The 21,044-nt window shown below is 33.0% G+C and overlaps 1 protein-coding gene across 1 annotated transcript in view; it reads right to left on the minus strand.

Annotated features, from left to right (window-relative positions):
• stx (ubiquitin-like domain-containing protein stuxnet) overlaps positions 1–21,044 on the minus strand; it is a 45,506-nt gene that overhangs the window by 16,555 nt on the left and 7,907 nt on the right. The window contains exon 2 of the mRNA XM_020947947.2: positions 5,483–5,570. Coding sequence (XP_020803606.2) covers positions 5,483–5,570 — 88 coding nt within the window. The remainder of the gene's footprint in view (positions 1–5,482; positions 5,571–21,044) is intronic.

Raw genomic sequence — 21,044 nt, forward strand, 5'->3', positions numbered from 1 at the left:
CTGACAACGAAATCGAAAATGATGACAAAAAAAAACAAGAAAGAAATAAAAACGAACCACAAAAGGTGGTCCCCAGAGGCACAACCCAGATATCCAGAGACAGGAATAAAATAAAGATCGAAGCAAGTCAGCGGGGATTATGATTGAGATGTCAAAAAGCAAATAATACAGCTTTCAAAACCACTGAGATGATGATGTTCTTAGGGAATAAAGCAGATTAAATGAGACCATTATCAAAAGGTTTTAATAAAAACAGAAATTATAAACTCATAAAGATGAATAAATGAAAACTAAATCTCTATAAAATACAACAAATTAGTAAGCAAGTGATTCCCCTTTCTGAGGGGAAAAACTATGAAAATGGAAAGTGCCAACTGTCGCACTCAGAGACTATATACGATATAATGCTGTATATGTGTACATATTCCTTTCTTTATGCCTCAAAGTCTCACACGCGTTGAGATAATAAACTTTACAAAATATTATTACTGCTAATAGCAGCTGAAATAATTCTTTTCTTTTTCATTTTTTTTTGTTGTTGCTTTCTTATTATTATTATTTTGCCCACCATTTTTGGTTGTCTGGTGATGATGAAATGTGGTTGTCGACGGTGTCAAGATAAAATTGGAGCAATATGCAAATGTCGTGACAGACAAATGAGTATATATTTTTAGGCTTTATGCAGCCAGACTAAATGAAATTCCACCCCGCTTTCATGCAAATTAATTGGGGAAAACTTTTACTTTTGCTTCGACTACAGGGAGAGAGAGAGAGTGGAATTAGGGGTGGGAAATAGTCGATACATTTATCGATAACATCCAAAACATATTTTCTAATAATTGATTTCTATTATTTTGATAAGTTATAATGTTTTCACATTAATGCATTAAATATTTCCTTAGACATTTTTGTTTGATTATTTTTATGAGACCAATAAAAGGGATATTTATATAATAGGATTGAAAAACTGTCGATAAATATATCGATAATATCTAAAACATATGTTCTAATAATTATTTTATAATACTTATTAGATTGTCTGAGGGTTTTTCACTTTCTTTGAGTATTTTTTCGCACATCTTTAATAACTTTTAATGAGAGTAGGACAAGACACAGATAGTAAGGCGGAAAAACTGTGGTTAAATATATCGATAATATCCCTAATACATATTTAATCATTTTAATATCAATTTATAATTATGAAGATATAATAACTGACTAATAAATTGTATTTCCATATTCTTGCTTGTCATATTTCAGATAAATCTATGATTACTTATTGACATAATCAGTTGTTAATAAAGTTGTTAATATAGAATTAATCGATCTAGAATCGATACTGCATATATTTTATACCACTAATATTTACTTCAAACCAAAATTCCTTTCAAAAATCCTTATTTTAAACAGTATTTCTATGTATTTAAATCCCATAGACTGAGTCAAGAAAATGGTTGGTAAAAGGTGACCCCCAGGCAAAAGGCAAAGATTGGTCACCTTGTGACTCTGCAGTCACTCGGCCATTCAGTCAGTGGTGTCAATAAATCCAGAGATGTCTCCATCAAATCAACCTGTCACTTGTTAACACACATTTTTAAACTCAAAGAGAGCGGGAATTAGGTCCAACACCTGTCCAGGTTGACAAGCAGTCGCGACCGAAATTGCAATGTTTCCATCTACCTTTCGGCTACTCTGTGTTGCTAATTAGAAGGCAATGGCATGAGGAGAAATAAAATAAAATAAAGTAAAAAATAATGCAAAAAAATACGAGTACAAAAAACAGAAGCAAGAAGTGACTCAGAAACATTTTTTTTTTTTTTTTTTTTTTTTTTTGAGAAAAGAGGTGCCCAAAGGCACACCTTTTCAACAATAAAACATTCTCCAAGCAACACCCAAAATTCTTTAACAGAGAAAACAATTATGAAAAGCCACAGTTAAAGTCTTAATACCTTAGATCATATAAAAATATATATATTTTTAGCTGTACTCGAAAGAAATTGATTAAATTTTTTTATATATTATAGTGCGTTTTTATATATTTCGGTATATTTTTGTTATTTTATATTTTTTGCGGTATATTTGTTGAACTTTCTATGATATTTTTGTTGTATTTTCTATGGTATATTAGTTGCATTTTCTATGGTATATTTGTTGTATTTTCTATGGTATATGTTTTGTATTTTCTACGGTATAATTGTTGTATTTTTTATGGTATATTTTTTCTATTTTCGATGGTATATTTGTTGTAATTTATATTTCCGTAGTTTCTACAGCAACTTTTTGTATATTTTATTAAGATATTCTCTGTGAATTTATTGTTTAAGTCTATCTCTCTTTAAATTGTTCATTTTTCCCAGTATTTATTAGTATGGCACATTTCTCTGCATATGTTTTGGTATTATAATACTAAATAAGTCTTCCCAAAATTATATTTTTAAAATCTGTATACAAAACCATTTTCTAATACAGTATTTATGTAATTTTTTTCTTCAGTGTTTAGACTTCTCACCTTTCTGCACTTCTGGCAATTGGCAATTGGCTGACAGCCCCCCTGCCTGGGTCTGGGCCCATCCTTTCCTGTGAGGTTATTTATTTCGTAAATTTGCGCGACAAACAACAACAGCAATTGCCAGAATATATATAATAAAATTAACAAAACAAAACAGAACAGAAAAAAACAAGTGAAAAGTAAAAGAGACGCAAATTGTTAATTGGCTATTTAAACATTTTTTGTGCAATTTCATTTTGTTTTGTAAATAAATTTTAATCAGCATTTTTATTGAGTCTTTTCACCGGGAGAAGAGACAAAGAAAGCAGAGAGTTTGAATTTGAATTTCTTCTAGACTTTTGGTAAATATATATATAAAGCGGAAACCACTGACAAGTTTTTAACAGAATTGCAATTTTTAAATATTTCTCATATTGCTTACAGTGTTGATTTACAAGACAATGAAAGGGATTATAAACCTAAACTTGCTAGCATTTCATTCCCCAAACTTAGTAATTATAAAATAATATTACTAATATTCTTTGTGACTTATGAATAAGCACAAGTATTTGCAATATGTATAACCATTTATATATACTGTATAAAATATAATATGTAAATTTAGCTGTTTTGTGCTCGTCTTTTTTTGGGATTGGGATTTTTATGGATTTTTCGTGCACGCCAAAATATTTCTTTGTTCGCATCACGAAAATTGCATGAAATTTTATATATATTTATATATATACATATATACGCTCTAAACGCGTGTGATTGTGTGTTTTGAATGCAATACAAAATGCAATAAATATGGCTAACAAATGTCCATCAAAAGTAACAGAGTTACGTATTTGTTTATAAAACAAACTGAGCGAATTTTTGAAACATTTTAAACGTTCGCAGAGATATACGATTTGTGCTTTCATATTCATTTTCTAATATTCATTTTCTATTTAATGGTAAACACAGTAATGTAAGATAGAGGTAACTTTAATATTGATAAACGTTATGTGGCACTGTTTGCCAGACTTGAGGCACAGGTGAGCCTGCGGCAGATTGCCAATTGCCTCACCTGGCGAATCGGTGTCACCCCAGAAAAGCATTAAAGCAGCAAAGCAATAGTGCAACTTAGCCAACTAAATGGAAAAATTTAACAATAGAGTGCTAAACAAAAACACAACAAAATAATAATAAGGTTTAAAAAATGGGGCAATAGTCACTATGATTACAAATATAAATATCATTAAAACGAATTATATTTTGAAATCAAAATCTATATCACCACATTTTTATTTTTTTTTTATTTCCCATAATTAATTCCTCTTCACCAATGAGTCATCAGTGATCATCATTAAAGTGCGTTTGCTGCCCATTCATAAATGTTGCAAATGGCCAACGCACCAGGCAACTTGTTGCAGAGCTTCGCTCATGTTGCAATAATGTTGCACGTCTGTCTTTTGTAGCGGTATCACGAAAGAGATTTCTAATACAGAAAGAGAGGAGGAGAGAGAGCGGCTCATAATTCAAACGATAAACGGTAAATCTAATTGTGTGCGAGTGTGTGTATGTGTATGCTAGACAAAGACAAACTGGCTAAAAGTGGAGCGCAAAGCAAGAGGGAGAGAAAAAAAAAGAGCACTACATAAAAAGGCCTAGAAAATATGGAGCATGTGCTATGTAATAAATAAAACTTTATACTAAATGCTACATAATAAAACTGCAAAAAAGTACTGCATAATATCAATGCATAAAAATTCTACATAATTATACTGCATCAAAATATTACCTAATAATACTCCAAAAAATTTCTGTTAATAAAAAGAATACTTAAAATTTCCCTAATTTAAGTTTGTTCCCACTCCAGGATTTTCCCTTGACATTGGTCTCTTATTCATAGAGAAATAAATGACTAACAGATCCTTAAAGGAATTTTATTTCTTCCCAATATTTACCAATTTATTAAATAATATTAAATTTGAAACCTTTAAAATCCCAGCAAAATTGTAAACTCTGTTGCTAGGCCCATGGATACACCAACACTTCACCAACAATTCACCACAACTCACCCACAGGGTCAACCCTGGCGCAGCTGCGCATACAAATGCAAACTTGACCTTTAGATGGCGCTGGCGTATAAATTAAAATCTGGCAAAACTTTCTCATAAAAACACGCACACCCAAAAAGCATAAAAAAAGAAAACCTTCAAAAATAAAAAGAAACAAAGACAGACAAAGACAAGGACCGAAGACAGGAGGTGGAAGAGAGCCAAAAATCACGGCAAATTTGGAGAAAGATTGACAATCAATCGATCGATCGTTGAAAGCCCGAAAAAAATGCAACTCGAAAAAGGTTTCGTTGCGACATTAAATTAAAGTCGAAAACAAATTGAAGCTTTAAAAAACAGAGACAGTATGCATTTTATGTTACACCCCCCCTTAAGCTAAATCGAAAAAGGCAAAAGATCGCTGATCGGTGATCGGTGATCGGTGATCGCTAATCGAACATTGAAAAATATCAAAGTAGGCTAAAAACCAGTTAGCCGAAAAAATAATCTGTGTGTGTTTGTAATAAAAGCAAATATGTAAATAAATTAAAATTAATTAATGTCAAACAACTTTGGCAACGATAAATGACAAGACAGCCAGACACAAATGCCAAAAAAATAATCACCAGAACCCGAAACCGAATTCGTTTTCAAAATTAGTCACTGTCTCGAAATTGCGTTAAATTCTTTTGCTGTGAGTTTGGTCTTTTGGATATATCTTATATTTAATTAGTATTTAGGGGAAATTGAGAAGGGTTTTTGATTTGAAAATATGTCCAAAGACAAAGTTAAATAGTTCTCAGGTTCATTTTAAATAGTTTTTAGAATCAGTTTCCTCAAATTTAAAAAGATCTGGAAGTTGTATTTTCATTTCTGTATTTTTAATCTATATAAACATTTTCTTTACTTATTTTAAATAGTTTAAATTTAATTTATTGACTTTAAAACTTACCAATAAGCCCGTTTCCACGTTCGGTATTAAAATGATCTTGGATCCATCCATTAAATTGTGATCTCTGAGCGTGCCATCCTGTAGTTCCCTGAAAAAACACACACAAAAAGAAACAGATACGTTAGAAAAACAGTCAATAAACAGTTGTGAGCCACAATAAAAACAGCTGATTAACCCCGTCAAGTGGCCAAAATAGCTCTAAACAGTTAATAATAGTAAACAATTGAAAAGTAGCCGTAAGAAGAGAATCAACGAAATTGACTCAAAGGGTTAGCAAAGTTTATTTTTAAAATTGACTGTAGTTAAGCTAATTTCGATTCTTTCCGATACTTAACACAGACACACAGATATAGGATTATATTGGCATATTAATGGATAATATAATTAATTTAACATTAGCTTTGTGTGCTCTTTCTCCCTCTTTCTCTTTCTTTTATCAACGTTTTGTAAGCAGTAAGAAAAAAGGTATCGAAAAAAAGAGACGGGCGTTGATTTTCTGCTGTCATCACTTTTGCATGCGTAATGAAATCATTCCCTTTTTTTTGGCAAGTCTCAACAAAAGCGGCAAGAACAATAATAAAGACATACAGACACACATAGCAGATGTGACAAATAAAAATCAATGCGTTTTTTGCCACTTTAACAAAAGCCAATTTCAATAATTCAAGTACATATATCGCCCCCTCGAAAATATAAGTACAAAAACCAGGCCATGATACAAAAAACTTGTATAAGGTTTAGAGAGCGATTATTATCATTATATTCAAACTGGTTGGAAGGAAAAAAGAAAAGAAAAAATTTGGAGGTTACAAATATTTTAATATTCTTAAAATCCTTTTTTATGTATACCATTTACTATTCATCTGAAGTCTTAAACAAAGTTTAGAAGTTGTAGTGTTACCAGCTATGCAAATGCAGCAAACTAATGTGGCCATATTTCTTTAAAAAAGATTATCAATACCCAACAGTAGAATAAACTTCAGAACTTCTTCTCAATAAAGCTCACAATTAATGCATTTAAACCGGATAATTTGTTAAATTACACTCTGCCTTCTGATTCGCAATGGCAGCAAATTAAAATATAAATATATATATATATATATATAACGACACACAGGTAGAAACAAAAAAGTTCAAGCACTTTACAGGTTTGCCTCCCTTCTGCTGCTTTTTGGGGCCAGTTGATTTCCATTCCATTTTAATTCTGTTGTTTTAACTGAACTTTTTTGTAAATTTTTTGCTTTTATTTCCATTTTCTGCTGTACTTTTTCTCCGTAATTGCAGCTTTTTCGTTGTTGTGTCGGTCGAAGTGAAACAAAGTCAAAAGTTAAACGCTGTTGACACTTTTCAGCCGCTGAATTTCAATGGGATTTTTATTTTAAATATATATGTATATATGAACTTTTTTTGGGCATTGCAATTCGCAGGTGTTAAGCAGCGGTAGCATTTACAACGGTAACAACGGCAGACGGGCGAGCAAACAAACAAACAGCTGCGCTTATTATTTGTTTAATTTCGTTTACTTGGTTAATACAAATAAAAATTTGAGCGAAAAAAAGAAGAACCCTAGAATGGAGTTCTGGAAACCGCAGCCAGAATTCTTTTTCATTATTTGTTTTGGCATATGCAATACACTTGGGATTATCAAAAAGAAATATAACAACTGTAATAAAAGGAAAAGTCTGGGAAGAAAGCCAAGCCTTTTATAAACAATTGTCTGCTTTTCTTCGGTTTCGAAATGCCGGTTTATATTCTTTAAAATTAAGTTACTTGGGAAGGATTTTAAGAGATCACACCTTTGATATATAGTCAGAAAATAATGTTTAAATAGAACACCTTTAACAAGAATTTTCCCAAAAAAGAGATTTCAAATTTCTATTATATTTATAACAGTTTTCATTTTGATTTTAGGTTATACAAAAGTACAGTTGTTACAACAGCTTAAGCTGTCATATATATGTACAGATATCTCTATATATACATAGATATAATGCCACGTTTATATACATATATTCAGGTATAATCAATGTCGAGTTTATATATAGACTGCAATGCATTTGTTTTGGCTAGCAACGCTCTAGGCATAGAGCTTAGGACCACAACAAAAAACAAATGAATTTTTGATACAAAGCATAAATTAAAGGTGGAAAAAGGAGTGTATGTGTGTGTGCAGGTGGGGGAAGTACCTTGCCGACAGGTGGACCACACAAAAAGATGGAAGAATCTGAGGCTTATGGAGGAAGGGGGAAGAAACGAAGAAGTTAGTCGCTGAAGTCTCCACTTGAAAATTACTTAACTTTTATGCTTTGCCGGTGAGATAAACATAGCAAGAGACAGAGAAAAGGAAAGAGAGAGAAAAAGAGAGAGAGGAGAGGAGAGAGTTGGCCAAAACACACAAAAGAAAAGCCAGGCAAAGAAGAAAAAGACAAACTTCGCCTCGATTTTCGATTGCATCAGTTTAGTGTCACAGTTGAAGTCAAAAGTATAGCAACTTCAACAAATAAATCAATTATGTATCAAAGAACAGCAATAATAAAATAAAGTACTAATAATTAAGAATGTTTTTTTTTTTTTTAATTTGTTTTTAAATCTTGCCTAAAATTAGAAATCCATCGTGTTTGAAAATTAAGTTATATTAAAGTGCTTTTTATTATACTTTATTATACTTGTATTTCTTACGGCTTAATTAAAAGGAGTTTGTTTACTATTTACAATTATCCCAACTGTTCATAAAATAGCTTTTTCAAGTTATGTATATAAAATGTAGAGATGTATGTATATAAATGCAGTATTATTGGTTTATTATTTTTTTTATTATTTGTATGCATACAATTTTAGTTTATATAATTTTCATATATTTAGTTTTTATTCCTTTATGAATTTTGTATTATTCCTATTTCCTTAACCCCAACTGCAGCATGTTGCGGCGAAAGAGAGTCAAAAATGAGAGCATTGACGGCGATTTGCGGCGAATTTGATGGCGATGCGGTAGCCCCGGCAACAGCAACAAAAGCAACATCACAGCGGTAACAAGGCAACCGAAGCAGCAACAGCAACGGCAAAAGCAAAAGCAGAAACGAAAAAGCAAAAAGCAACAGCAACAACAATAACAGCGAAATGTTGGAGCATTTAATGACTGCATGCATGATTGATGAATTGATAAGATTTGGTTAGTGGAATCGGGTTGCGTTGCCGAGTTAAATTGAGTATTTTTGGCTGGCACGGAAAGCGTATTTGGGTCAGCGAAAGGGGCGTGGCAAGACAACGTTGCACGCAACGCAACGCTCCACGCTCAACTTTCAACACTCACGCATACGCTCGCCTGGATACCAAAATATAAGTAATTCAAAAAAAAAAAAAAACAACACTATAACCCAAACAAAAAAAAAGTAATAAATTTATATTTATGGTTTGGATTTAAGGGGTAACTTAAATGTATTGCTGATGGGAAATCAATATAAAAGTAATTAGATTGCTTAATACTGTTGAAAAGTTTAAAAATCCGGTGCTATCTAATCATGTTTATGCCTAAATTTTTAAAGTTCAACGGACAAGACTAAATTAAGTCGCCTGGTTATGTTGTTTAAGAAGATGCTTTTACTAACTCCAACATAAATTGTTAGCTGGTATAAAATAATTGGTTTACTTTAAATATTTAGTAAATATTATATATTAGTTATGTTAGGTTATACAAAATATCAATTAAAGTTGATAAAAATACGGATGATTTATGATAAATATTTAAAAACGTAAAAATATACGAATAATCCCATACAATTAAATACTTCAATGATGAATAACTTCCATGAAGAACTCCCCCTTTAACAATTAAGCACGCAATGGCAATTTGGATTTCATAATTTCGATATTATTTAACTACGTTGTGGTGTTGTTGGTATTGGTGTGGTGTTGGTGTGGTGTTGGTGTTGTTGTTGGTGTTGGTGTTGGTGTTAGTAATAAACGTAACGTCACGTAATTCAGCGCCTTAGCGTACGTAAGGTTTCTTTGTGCTCGCTCTGCCAGCAGCAACATGTTGCAGTTAACAACGCATCAGCAGCAGCAGCAACAACAACAGCAACATAAGCAGCTGCTACTGCAGGTTGCAGGTGCCAAAACGAAAGAAACTCACCACAGAGGCAAAAGTCAGGAGAAGAGCGAAAGAGAGAGAGGAGGGTGAGACAGAGAGAAAATATAAGCAAGAGAGAGAGAGCAAAAGAGAGCGAGAGCTCATTAAAGCGGCATTTTATTCGATTTTCCTCATTTCTTAGATTGCCTTTTGCTTTAAATTTGTTTGAATTTCCTGGGATTTTCAATTTGATTTTCCCACAAAACATAATCCATAATACAGCCTGAAAAACGTTTTAAAGCTTTTCATTTATTTAATTTCCCGTATTTTTTTTTTGTCTTTAAGGGGGTGTGTGTGTATGTGTATGTGTTGAGGTGTGGTTGGTGAGTGTGTGTTTTTGCTTGGGCTTTTCTCTGTCCTTCCTTTTTGTTGTTGTCTGCGGGGGTGTCGCGTCTGCGTCTGCCTTTCCCGTCGACGTCGCTGCCTTTACGCAATAGGCGCTGCTACCGATGACGCCGACGTCGACAGCGACGCAATGTGACGCGACGCGACGGAGCTACAACAACAACAACCACGAAGGCCAAACGAGAGCCGCCGCCTCATTGGGTGGAAAACGGGGTGGGGGGCGACGGGGTGTAGGCTTGGCCCAGACAGACAGACAGGGACAAGGGGGGGCGGTGGGTTCGGCGAAAGGTGAGACAGAAAAAGGAGGAAGGAGAACAGTAAAGCGGAGAAGTAAGAAAAAGAGAGACTAGAAATTTTAAATTTGGCCAAAGGCTAACTGTAAACCATAAAGTGTTTAAATGTCCAGGAAAATTTTTAATAAAATTTAAAGCTATATGGGACTTGCTTAAAATTTTATTATTTAAAAGAAAATCATTTAACATTTCAAGATTACTGTAAAGAATATATTACTCATAGGAACTTCCAATAAAAATATGTTTCTAACCTTGAAATTATGAATTAATACAGAAATATAATTATCAAATATTATACAACAAATATTATATTACATATTATTAAAAAAAAAAATAAATAAATAACTTATCTTGTTAATTTATATCAATAATTAATTCTTTATGTAAGCAAACTGTAAACTATAACTGTTAACTGTAACTGCAAACAGTAACTGTAAACTGTAAACTGTAAATTGTAAACTGTAAACTGTAAACTGTAAACTGTAACTGTAATACTGTAAACCAAACTGTACCTCAAATAGAATCAAAAACAGTTTGGTGTTTTTAATAACACTAAGATAATAGCTTATTAAACACAGATATAAAATATATATATATAATGCTTTTAAATCCTCTAACAAATTATTATAAACTATATTTTAACATTTTTTTTTAATTTGTTAATTAATAATAATTAATTCTGTATGTATGTAAGTTGATTACAATAGTTCTTCTTGTTTTTCTGTGCTTTAACATAGCTTTTTACTGTAAGTCAGGGATTCCCTTAACTGTACCTAACAACCCCATCTTAGGAAAATTACTTTAAATCTTTCAATGAAGTTTGCTTTCTGTTTATTTGGAAATACTAGAATATTACGCTAAATAAAGACAGAGATCGGATATATTAATGCTTCAAGATCCCTATACTTATACTTCTCATCTTTCTCCTCTTCTTTCTCTGATATTTCTCTGTAACTTTGGCCCTTTCCGTTGTTCGCTTTAATACAGCTCTGTGTTCATGGTGGGGGGTTTTTTTTTGGGGACGGGTGGGCATTCAGTATTTTCCAGCTATGTAATTTCAAACCGGGAACCAAGTGAATTGCCCTTTGTTGTCATAAAATTCCACCACCTTGCCGCAGCATTGCCCAGACACACACACACACACTTACAAACACTGTCACAAACACTTATATGGTAAAGACACTGGGAGAAATAGTGGAGTCCCTTTTTTTTTTGTGTATTAAGTGTCTTCCTATATGTGGAGCCACTTAACTCGCATGTTTTTTAGGCTAAGAATAGTTAATTAAAATTAAAATATTTTAAATTCTTCAAATATAAGTTCAGGCTTTAATTTCATTTATTAATATAATTACATTAAATCTATTAAAGCCTTAATATTTAAATTTACTGATGTTAAGCTTCTTTAACTAAACCTCAAATGTCTTTAAGTTAAAGTTAATTTAGATGTCCTTTACATATATATTTTCTATTTAAATATTAAAAAATATAAATGTTTAATAATATCTGACTTTCAATATAATAATATTTAATAATATCTGGCTTTCAGTATAGTATTATTTAATAAAATCTTGCTTTCAATATAACATTTAATTTAATTATATAACTGCCTTAATATATAGGTTTTCTTATTCCAAGTTCCTTCAAGTAAAACACTTAACACAAATGTCATTTAAATTATTTATATTTCATTAAAATATTTTAAAATCTTCAAATTTAAGCTGAGTTTCATTATAATAATATTTAATTTAAATATTAAATTTTAATCATTAACAATTTCCAATTTCCTAATTCCCAATTTCCTTCAAGTGTAACCAAGTGTGTATTGGGCAAGCTGCGTAAATTATTACGTTTACGGCCTAGGAATAAGAGAGAGCATCACTCGAACGCACACAGGACGCGCGACAAGGACTCTCTTGCTATCTCACTCTCAAACATCTCCCCCTCTCGCTTCTTCTTCCTTTACACATGACGCCTTTTGGTATAGCCAGTGCACAAGGGTAAAAGCCTAAAACACCAAAGAAAAATAATAAAAGGAGCAAAATCTCACATGCCAAAACCGAATATAGAAGAGAATCTGAGAAAGAGAAAGACAGAGCAAGCAGATAGAGGGAGATAGAGAGAAAGAGAGAGAAAGAGAGAGCATGAACATGAGATTTTTCAGGCCAGCAGAGAAAAAACCCAAGGGTCAAATGGCCACAAAAAAAAAATAAAAATAAAATAAAAAGAAAACGAGGCTCGAAAAATAAATGTCTGTGTGTGTGTATCTAAAAAAAAAAATGCCGTCTAAATGTCTGGTCAACATTTTTGGGGCCTAAAGCGGGGGCGGTAAAAGGGTGGCATTTGGGGCGAGAGAACTCCAAGGGCAACTGTACCACCCACCGCCCCGCATTTAATGCCAAAAAGGAAAAACGAAATTAAAGAAAAGCCAACTAAGAAAACAGGTAAAATGGTAGAACGGAAAACCCATTGCCTTGCCTTCAAAAAAGGATGGGAAATTCACAAAATAGACAAAAAGACAATTTTAAGTGAAGAAGATATAGAAAATATGCTTCTTATTACCTTATAAAATAGTTACAATTAAGTATAATTTGAATAAATTATTATAGACTAAATTTCTCTAACATAAATATATTATATATATAGTATAGTATAGTAGTATAGTAGTATAGTATATATTACTACATTTTAAATCATTTTCTATATAAAGTTTCTAAAATTAAGAGCAGAAAGCTGGAGCAACCAAGACAAGAAACATTTACCTAAAATGTTTTAGCCAAGAACCAAGACCCGTAAAGATATCAAAGAGATAACAAAACTAGAGGCAAATATTGTATCATGCTATCCATACTATATATTATATCAACAACCCTCATATCTATGCCCCAAAAAAGAAAAAAAAATTCCTACTTTCCCACCCCTTTTCCAAGAAGTCGAGCGGAACCCCAAAAACTCTCTCAACCAATAAACGATTGCATAACCTTTTCTTTGTTGTTGCCTGGTCACTTGTTTTCCACATTCACAATCATTTTCATTTTCATTTCCATTTCGAATTCAATTTCAATTTCGATCACACGGAAATGTCAGGCAAAGTTGAATAGATATAGATTTTGATTTGTTCTCTAATCTAGTTTTAGCCATAAAATAACTTGTATATTCTTGCTATTCGATTCTTTTTTGATAGAACCTATAAATTATTATAGTTTGTTTTCATTTCTATTTATCGGTAAAAAGCTTAAACGCGTTTAACGAGAATGAGTATAACCTGAAACTCTCGATTGTGACCGAATCTTTTTCAATGCTGACGAATTATTTGCCGAAAACATGAGGAAGTGATTCTCATATTTGCTTCGCTACGTCTAGTGTAGATACAGATACACACAACAGCTGGTGCTGTAGATACAGTTGAAAACGTGTTAATTAATAAAACTGTAGATTGTAGAAGATGCCTCTCTTTCTCTGCCTAGAACTAGATACATTTTCTTTTCTTTTCTTTTTGTTGGTGATTGACGGGGCGGTCTTCATATGCGAGGGATGAAGGTATTGCAATTGACACTCGCATCCATGAGATACGGGGGTGGGTTTAGGAAGCAAGAAGCAACAAAAAATAAGGTGTGAAGAAAAGCTTAATGCTGCTAAACTGGAGAGAATCTAGGAAGTATACCTATTAATCTATATATAGCAATTATTTCCAGGTATTTTGTGGAACAATATGTCTTAGTTTACTTATAACAAAGTGGGTTTTTCTTGAGTCTATTTGCAGCTTAAATTTTCCACAAATTAAAGCCTGAGAAAAGAAGCTAGGACTATCCCATAAGCCTCTTTGATTCTTGCTCTTGAAAAGATACTTTTATATATCTTTAGATTAAAAAAAAATATCCAACTCTTTGGTTTAAAAAACTAAAGTATTATTAAAAACTTGTCTCTTGGTTAAGCTCATATCATCGTTTCAACCTTGGTCACTTTACTAATAGCTCCCCCTTGGATCTTCTGGCTGAATGTATCCAATTTTTGGTATAGATACCATTGCACAGATACTAAAACATTTAGATACCTATCCCTTTTTTTTATTTTATTCGGCCTGCACCACAGACTGAAATGGGGCTCGTTGTGTTTCTGTGGGGTTGAATGCGGCGGTTGCTACCCCTAAAGGCTACTTTAAAGTCAACTAATCCCAACTTTGATTACCGAACTCGCACACACACACAAACACACACTAGATATATATATAGAAATGTATGTATATAGACACCCACATAGCCATAAAAAGAAAAAAGAAATAGGAAACGGCCGCCACAGCCTGGTGCACCATCATCAACACCAGCAACCACAGCAGCCATGCCACCACTTTTGCCAAATGGTCGATGGGAAAAGCGGAAAACAGAAGGCAGAACGCAAAACGCAAAACGCAGAAAACAGAATTTTCAGCCCAGCTTTCACTTGAAGAGGAGCTTTTCCTTTAGCCCACCTCCCAGTAATATTGCCACATAGAACCACCCACATGGCAACTTGGGACTTTTGTGGACTAGGGGTTGCAACCACCAACCGCCATCGCTGCTCCTGATGACTTTCATTAATTTCCGGCCGAAAAGCTGCACCACCGCAAGGGAAAACCAGAGGGGGGGAGAGGGTATTAGGTTGGGCGGGATGACGCCTGCCGTTTCTGTGGTCGAAACTGGCAATGACCATATGGTATTTTAGGCCCAAATGAGGGCCAGGTTTATGCCACATTAAATTTTAGATATATGTACATAAATAAAGATTAAAAATTTGATGAAATTATAGAATTATAATGAAAATATTGATTCAGTGTTTAAAGTATTTTCACATTTTTTAAGTAAAGAAATAACTGAGATAACAGAAATTCGGCAAACACTTAAAAATAAGAGTATCTTTATATCTTTGCATCTTTGTAACTATTTATCTTTCTGTCTTTCTCTCATTGGATCTATGCATCTTTGTATTTTAGGATATTTGTATTTTAGTATCTTTGTATTTTAGAATCTTTGTAATTTAGTATCTTTGTATTTTAGTATCTTTGTATTTAGAATCTTTGTAAATATGTATATTTCTTTCTTTCTACTTTTTTACTTTTCCTTTTTCTATTTTTCTTTCTATCTTTCTTTCTTTTTATATTTCTATCTTTCAATCTTTCAATCTTTCTATATTTCTATCTTTCTGTCTTTCAATCTTTCTATATTTCTATCTTTCCATCTTTCTATCTTTCTATCTTTCCATCTTTCCATCTTTCTATCTTTCCATCTTTCTATCTTTCCATCTTTCTATCTTTCCATCTTTCTATCTTTCTATAATCCTATCTTTCTAACTTTGCACCTTTATATCTTTGTATGTTAGAATCTATGTATCTTTGTATCTATGTATCTTCATATCTATGTATCTATGGGATATGGCAGCATCATATCCATTTAGAGCCTGCTGTCAGCTGCAGTTTTTTCAACATACTCCCCCCTTAGTCACCAGCCCAACCTCTTCGGGCGATTTGGTTAAGCTTTTGTTTTTTGTATTCCTTCTTCTTCTCCATCAGGGAAATCGAGGAAAAAGGGTTGGAAAATGAAGAGAGATTCACAGGGCTGCTGGAAAATCGATGCCAGCAGAATCACCAGCAACAGCAAAAGCAGCAACTGAAAACGCAGCTCTATAAAGAGTCAGAGCATCATCGCATTTGCATGAAGGGGGCGTGGCATGGGGCCGCAACAAAGACGAATTAAACAAAGAAATCAGCGGGAAAGGGGGGGAGGCGGCGGCGGTGGGTGGTGGATGGTGGATGGTGGGGCAGCAACAAACAACAATGAGAAATCACAGCAAGCGACTAAAAATAGCAACTAGAGGAGGAGGCAGGCAGCAAGAGGCAAAAAATATCAGCACGCCCCCGCAAATCAAAACCCCTCCGACAACCACCTACGGATAGGTATAAAAATAGAAAGAGATTAAACAAATAAAGCAATGAAGAAGAAAAAACACTAAATAAAGAAAGAGCTAAAGAGAAAGAAAAATGTATTTACAACCAAATTCACCAAAATGCTTCTAATTTTGAACTATTGATTCAGCGGATCGCCACCGGAAAACATTTTGCGAAAGGGCAAAAAAACACTGAGAACGCGAATGCAAATGACACAGTGAAGCTTCAATAAAGAAAGCTTGTCTGTTTATAATTATATTTCTAGGTATATTAAAGCTTAGAATTGAAATAAATCTATAAATAGGGCTCTAAGAAGTTTAATTAATAAATGAATTCAATAAATATACCATAAAAATTGTGAGAAACAGGATAATTTGTTTTTTTTTATACAGAATTATTATTAATTATTATTTTATTATTTTATGGAACAGTACATGTTTTTTTTTATTATTTAGAATCATTAATATTTATTATTTTATTATAATTATTATTTTATTATAATTATTATTTTATTATAATTATTATTCTATAATAATTTTTTTTTTTTATTATAGTTATTATTTTATTATAATTATTATTTTATTATAAATATTATTTTGTGGAAAAATAAAAAAAAAAAAAAATTGAAAGTAAAGTGTCGATCCCATATTATTTCTGAAGAGTAAAGTAAGTTAATCATGAGTTATTTTCTTAGTGTTTTTAGCTTAAAATAAAAAAATTGCATACATTCAATAAATGGTATAAATATATTATAATTTATAAAGTTAAGATGTATTTTTACAGTATAATCGTTACCATTTTACAACGTTGAAATATTTAAAATTTGATAAAATTATAAAATTTTAAACGTCAGTATGCATAAAAACTAAAAACAACTTCTTTGCAATAATAGAAAATCCCAAGTATAATTAACTTCTCTTTAGAAATAAAAGAAAAACTATCTAAAAGTGCTGATCAATCACTTTTAAAGTCAAAGTTAAAGTGTGATCACTGTAGCCCCCCTCCCACACACACATAGATAGTTTTAAATTTGAAAGAGGAGACGCATTCAAACGGATCTCTAGCAGCTACAACAATAACAATTACGATAGCAACAACTGCAATAACAGAGCAACAACGAAAACTGTTTTTTTTTCTGTTTTCTTTTGTTGTTGTTTCTTACGTATGTGGGGTCTGCGCGCGCACACAAACACAACACAGCTCACACAGACACAGGCGGCCGGCCCCAACAAAGAGAGCCAGAGGGAGAGTGAGAGAGAGAGAGCGCACGAATAAGTGGGAGGCAGAGAGAGGGCAATGCAATGCAAACATCGGTTGCCGGCCGGCAGCAGCAGCGCAGCGACTGATCACAAAACGCGAGCAGCGAAGCACAGCAAACTGTTGATGAGCGCAAAGAGGTGGGGGGGGCGGGTTAGTTGGTTGAATGGGGAGTGAGGGGTGGGGGGGAGCAACACTGCTCTCCGATGACGTTATTGATGCCGTAAGTTGTTGTTGTTTTTATTTCACTTGGTTGTTTGCCTTTTTTTTATCGTGTTTATTATTATTATTATTATTTTTCATTGAAAGTAAATGTGAGATGGATGAGACGACGGCGAGACTTTCAATGGTTTATTTTTTTTATTAGCTAGATAAGTAAGAATATAATTACTTTCAATATAAAGGGAAAGATTTTTAAATGTTTTTTACTAAGTAAATCCATAAAAAGTGGTTTATCTTTAGATATATACATAAAAACATAAAGATAGAGAGATATGTATATAAAAAATATATTGCTAAAATGATATATATGTTTTAATGAATGAATCTAATTGGAAATCAATCAAAACTAAGCCAAAATTAATTAACTTTTTTATGTTGGTTATTATAAGGCTCACTACATTTAAAATGTAAAAAAAATAATATTTTTGCCAACTTTGATCATTTGAAAGATATAACTTCCTATAAAAATGGCTAGATCGTCTCGGCTGTTGATGCTAGTCAAGAATATGAATCAGAATAAGAATATAATAAAAAGAAATGACTCAAACTAAATGTTTTAAAATCATCTATTATAAATTTCTTTTATACATTTTCTATTCTATTATTCTATTATATATTTCTTATTAAATATACTTTATTTCTCACTGTGCAATTCAATTTTCGCATAATGCATATATGTGTGGATAAGTGAAAATTAGAATGAGTGTTCGAGTGTGCGTGGGATGAGGATGCTGTGATGCTGATGATGATTGCACTGATGATGTTATTCAGTTCCCTCTCAATTTGACAGCAAAATGCATGTGAATGGCAAAAGCCAGAATCAAAGAATCAAACGAAATGAATGAATGAAATATTTTTCAGAGGGGGGAAACGAAGAAGAAAAACGAGTCAAAGTGAATGAATGAATGTTGAGAAACCACATTTGCGTGTTCTATATTCCGCTTTGCTGGTAAATATCGAGTAATAAATTTGTTAAGTAATGCATTCTTGCATATGAAACTATTGCAAATGTAAATTAAAATACTAATTATTTTTCAATATTTGCAAATGAAAATATAAGTGACTTCTTTTTTAGAATATTTGTAACATTTTTAGTCATAAATAGATTACAAATATTTTCAAACAAATTAAAAATGTCACTTTCCCCCTTTCTTAGAATGTTTGTAACATTTTTAGTCATAAATAGATTACAAATATTTTTCAAACAAATTAAAAATGACTGTATTGGAAAGGTATTAGTCAATCCCTATGAATATGATTCAATTTTTGTACATTATATTTTTCTTAGTCACACTTTATTTATGGTTAATGATTGTGCTATTTATCAATGAAAGTATCATTGATTAGTCTAAAATCCGATATTCTTAGATTATAAATACCAAGAAATCTCTTCAAGATACTCAAGTTTCCTTTTTTAATTCAGTGAAAATAAATCTTCCTTTAAATCTACTGTTGATTTAGCTCGACTTTATTTCTTTTGTGTGCTTTGTTGTGTTCAATGATTATATTACTTTGCTTTGTCTATTTTACACCCTTTGAAGGTGTCTTTAATGGCAAGCAAAATTTCGAAGAAATTTGCAGAGCGTCAAGTAAAGAAAGGCAAAAGAAAAAATAAAAAGAAAATTAATTTCGATTTGCATAAACAACGATTTTTGATGCGTTCATTACCCGGTCGGTTGGTGGTTGGTTGGAAATGGTGGAATAATTATTACCATGAGGGTGGTGGCGGTGGTGGTGGTGGTGCGACGCATCCATCGCGTTTATTGACACAACCACCGAAAAGCGTCAGGAAGAAAACCAGTCTGGGCCATATATAGACGGTTTTTTTTATTACTCTTATTCCCCGGCATCGCATCTCTTCTCTTGCATGCAATTTGGCACAATTAAGGCGATGAATGGATGCATCTGCCAGATACAAGATGCATAGATACATAGCGGTAGACATGCAAACGTGCCGTTACCTCCGATTTGGCCACTATTTATTTTTGTACAAGCAAAAGCATCTTGCAGATACACTAGGCATAGCCATTAGATACACACACACACACACACAGATAGAGAGAGAGGCAGCAAACACCTTAAATAAACTTAAAAGAAGGCGGCCAACCACCCAAAAAAAAGAGCACACCACCACCCACTCAACTTGGGCCCAGCCCAACCCATTAAATACACTAAGAAAAAATTAAGATGACATATTTCAAATCTGTAGGGGTTTAAAGTGTGAAAAGAAAATATATACATTCTCTGTAAAAGTTTAAAAAGCTTTCAAAATAAAACAATTATTATTGGAAAACAAGAAAGAAAGCTATCTATGGTACGCCTAAGTTTTTATACCCTTGTAATTTTTGTTAAATGGCTAGATCAACTCGGCTGATGTTACAAAGCTTTCAATGAGTATTATAATACCCTGCAGATGGCATAAAAAAAAAAATAAAATAATATCCTCTAAATAATACCCTATTTTGTGCAGTGCACATGGGCAGAGCATCCCATTCATTCATTCATTTAACATAAGCCAAAGCGAATTGAAACGAATGAACATACATCCTTCGCTGATGCTTTCTATTTTTAATGCCCAGCAACTTTGTTGCTTCGTTCTAGTCGGTTTGATTATGTTCTCTATTCATTTTGTTCGTTCAGTTTGGTTTATTCTAATAACTCTTCTTTTAGTGGGTGGAAAAACGACACGCCAAGCTGCAAAAGCTGCAGTGGTGGGAAAGGAAAATTTATTGAATGCGCCAGCAGCAGCAGCAGCAGCGGTGGAAAAGCGACACAGAAGAAAAGGCAAGCAAAGAGCAGATACTACTGGGGTTTATGCGGAAAAGTTGATGAAATCCAGAACAAGCATCAAAAGTTGCAAATTTATATGTGTCTGAATTCATGCAGTTTTCTTCTTTTCACTTTAAATAATTAATTAATTACCAAAGTTCTATCTATGAATCCATGCTTTTCATGAACTTGGATCTACGCATAAACCTTGTTAGGGAAGAGGCAAGGCATTGAGGCGTGGCGCCATCTAGCGCCGAACATAGCCAAGGCTAAGGCCTGAGGCCATAAACAAATGATGAACGGGCGTGTGCTAGGGGGGAGGGGGGTTGAGTAAATGGGGAAAAGAACGAAAGGGGGTCGCAAAAGAGAGAGAGAGAAAGAGAGACACGACAAAATGGCAGCCAAGGGCCATTGGCAAAAGGCAGGAGCGTCGCGTCGGTTCACTTGTGGGGCTTGGAAATTGGCCAAAGGGAAAGGGTAAAAGAAGAGAAGAGCGAGATAAGAGCAAGAGAGGAAAGGGCAAGGCAGGTGATGTGTATCTGTGTGGTGTTACTTTCCCAGTAACTAAACGAGTTTTCACACAGCCACGCGTAATGCATACAAAAAAGACTGCCAAAAATTCCCAAAAATAGC

Source organism: Drosophila serrata, unplaced genomic scaffold (assembly GCF_035046125.1).
Source record: "Drosophila serrata isolate PLE 108 unplaced genomic scaffold, ASM3504612v1 contig_115, whole genome shotgun sequence".
NCBI classification, from domain to species: Eukaryota; Metazoa; Arthropoda; class Insecta; order Diptera; family Drosophilidae; genus Drosophila; species Drosophila serrata.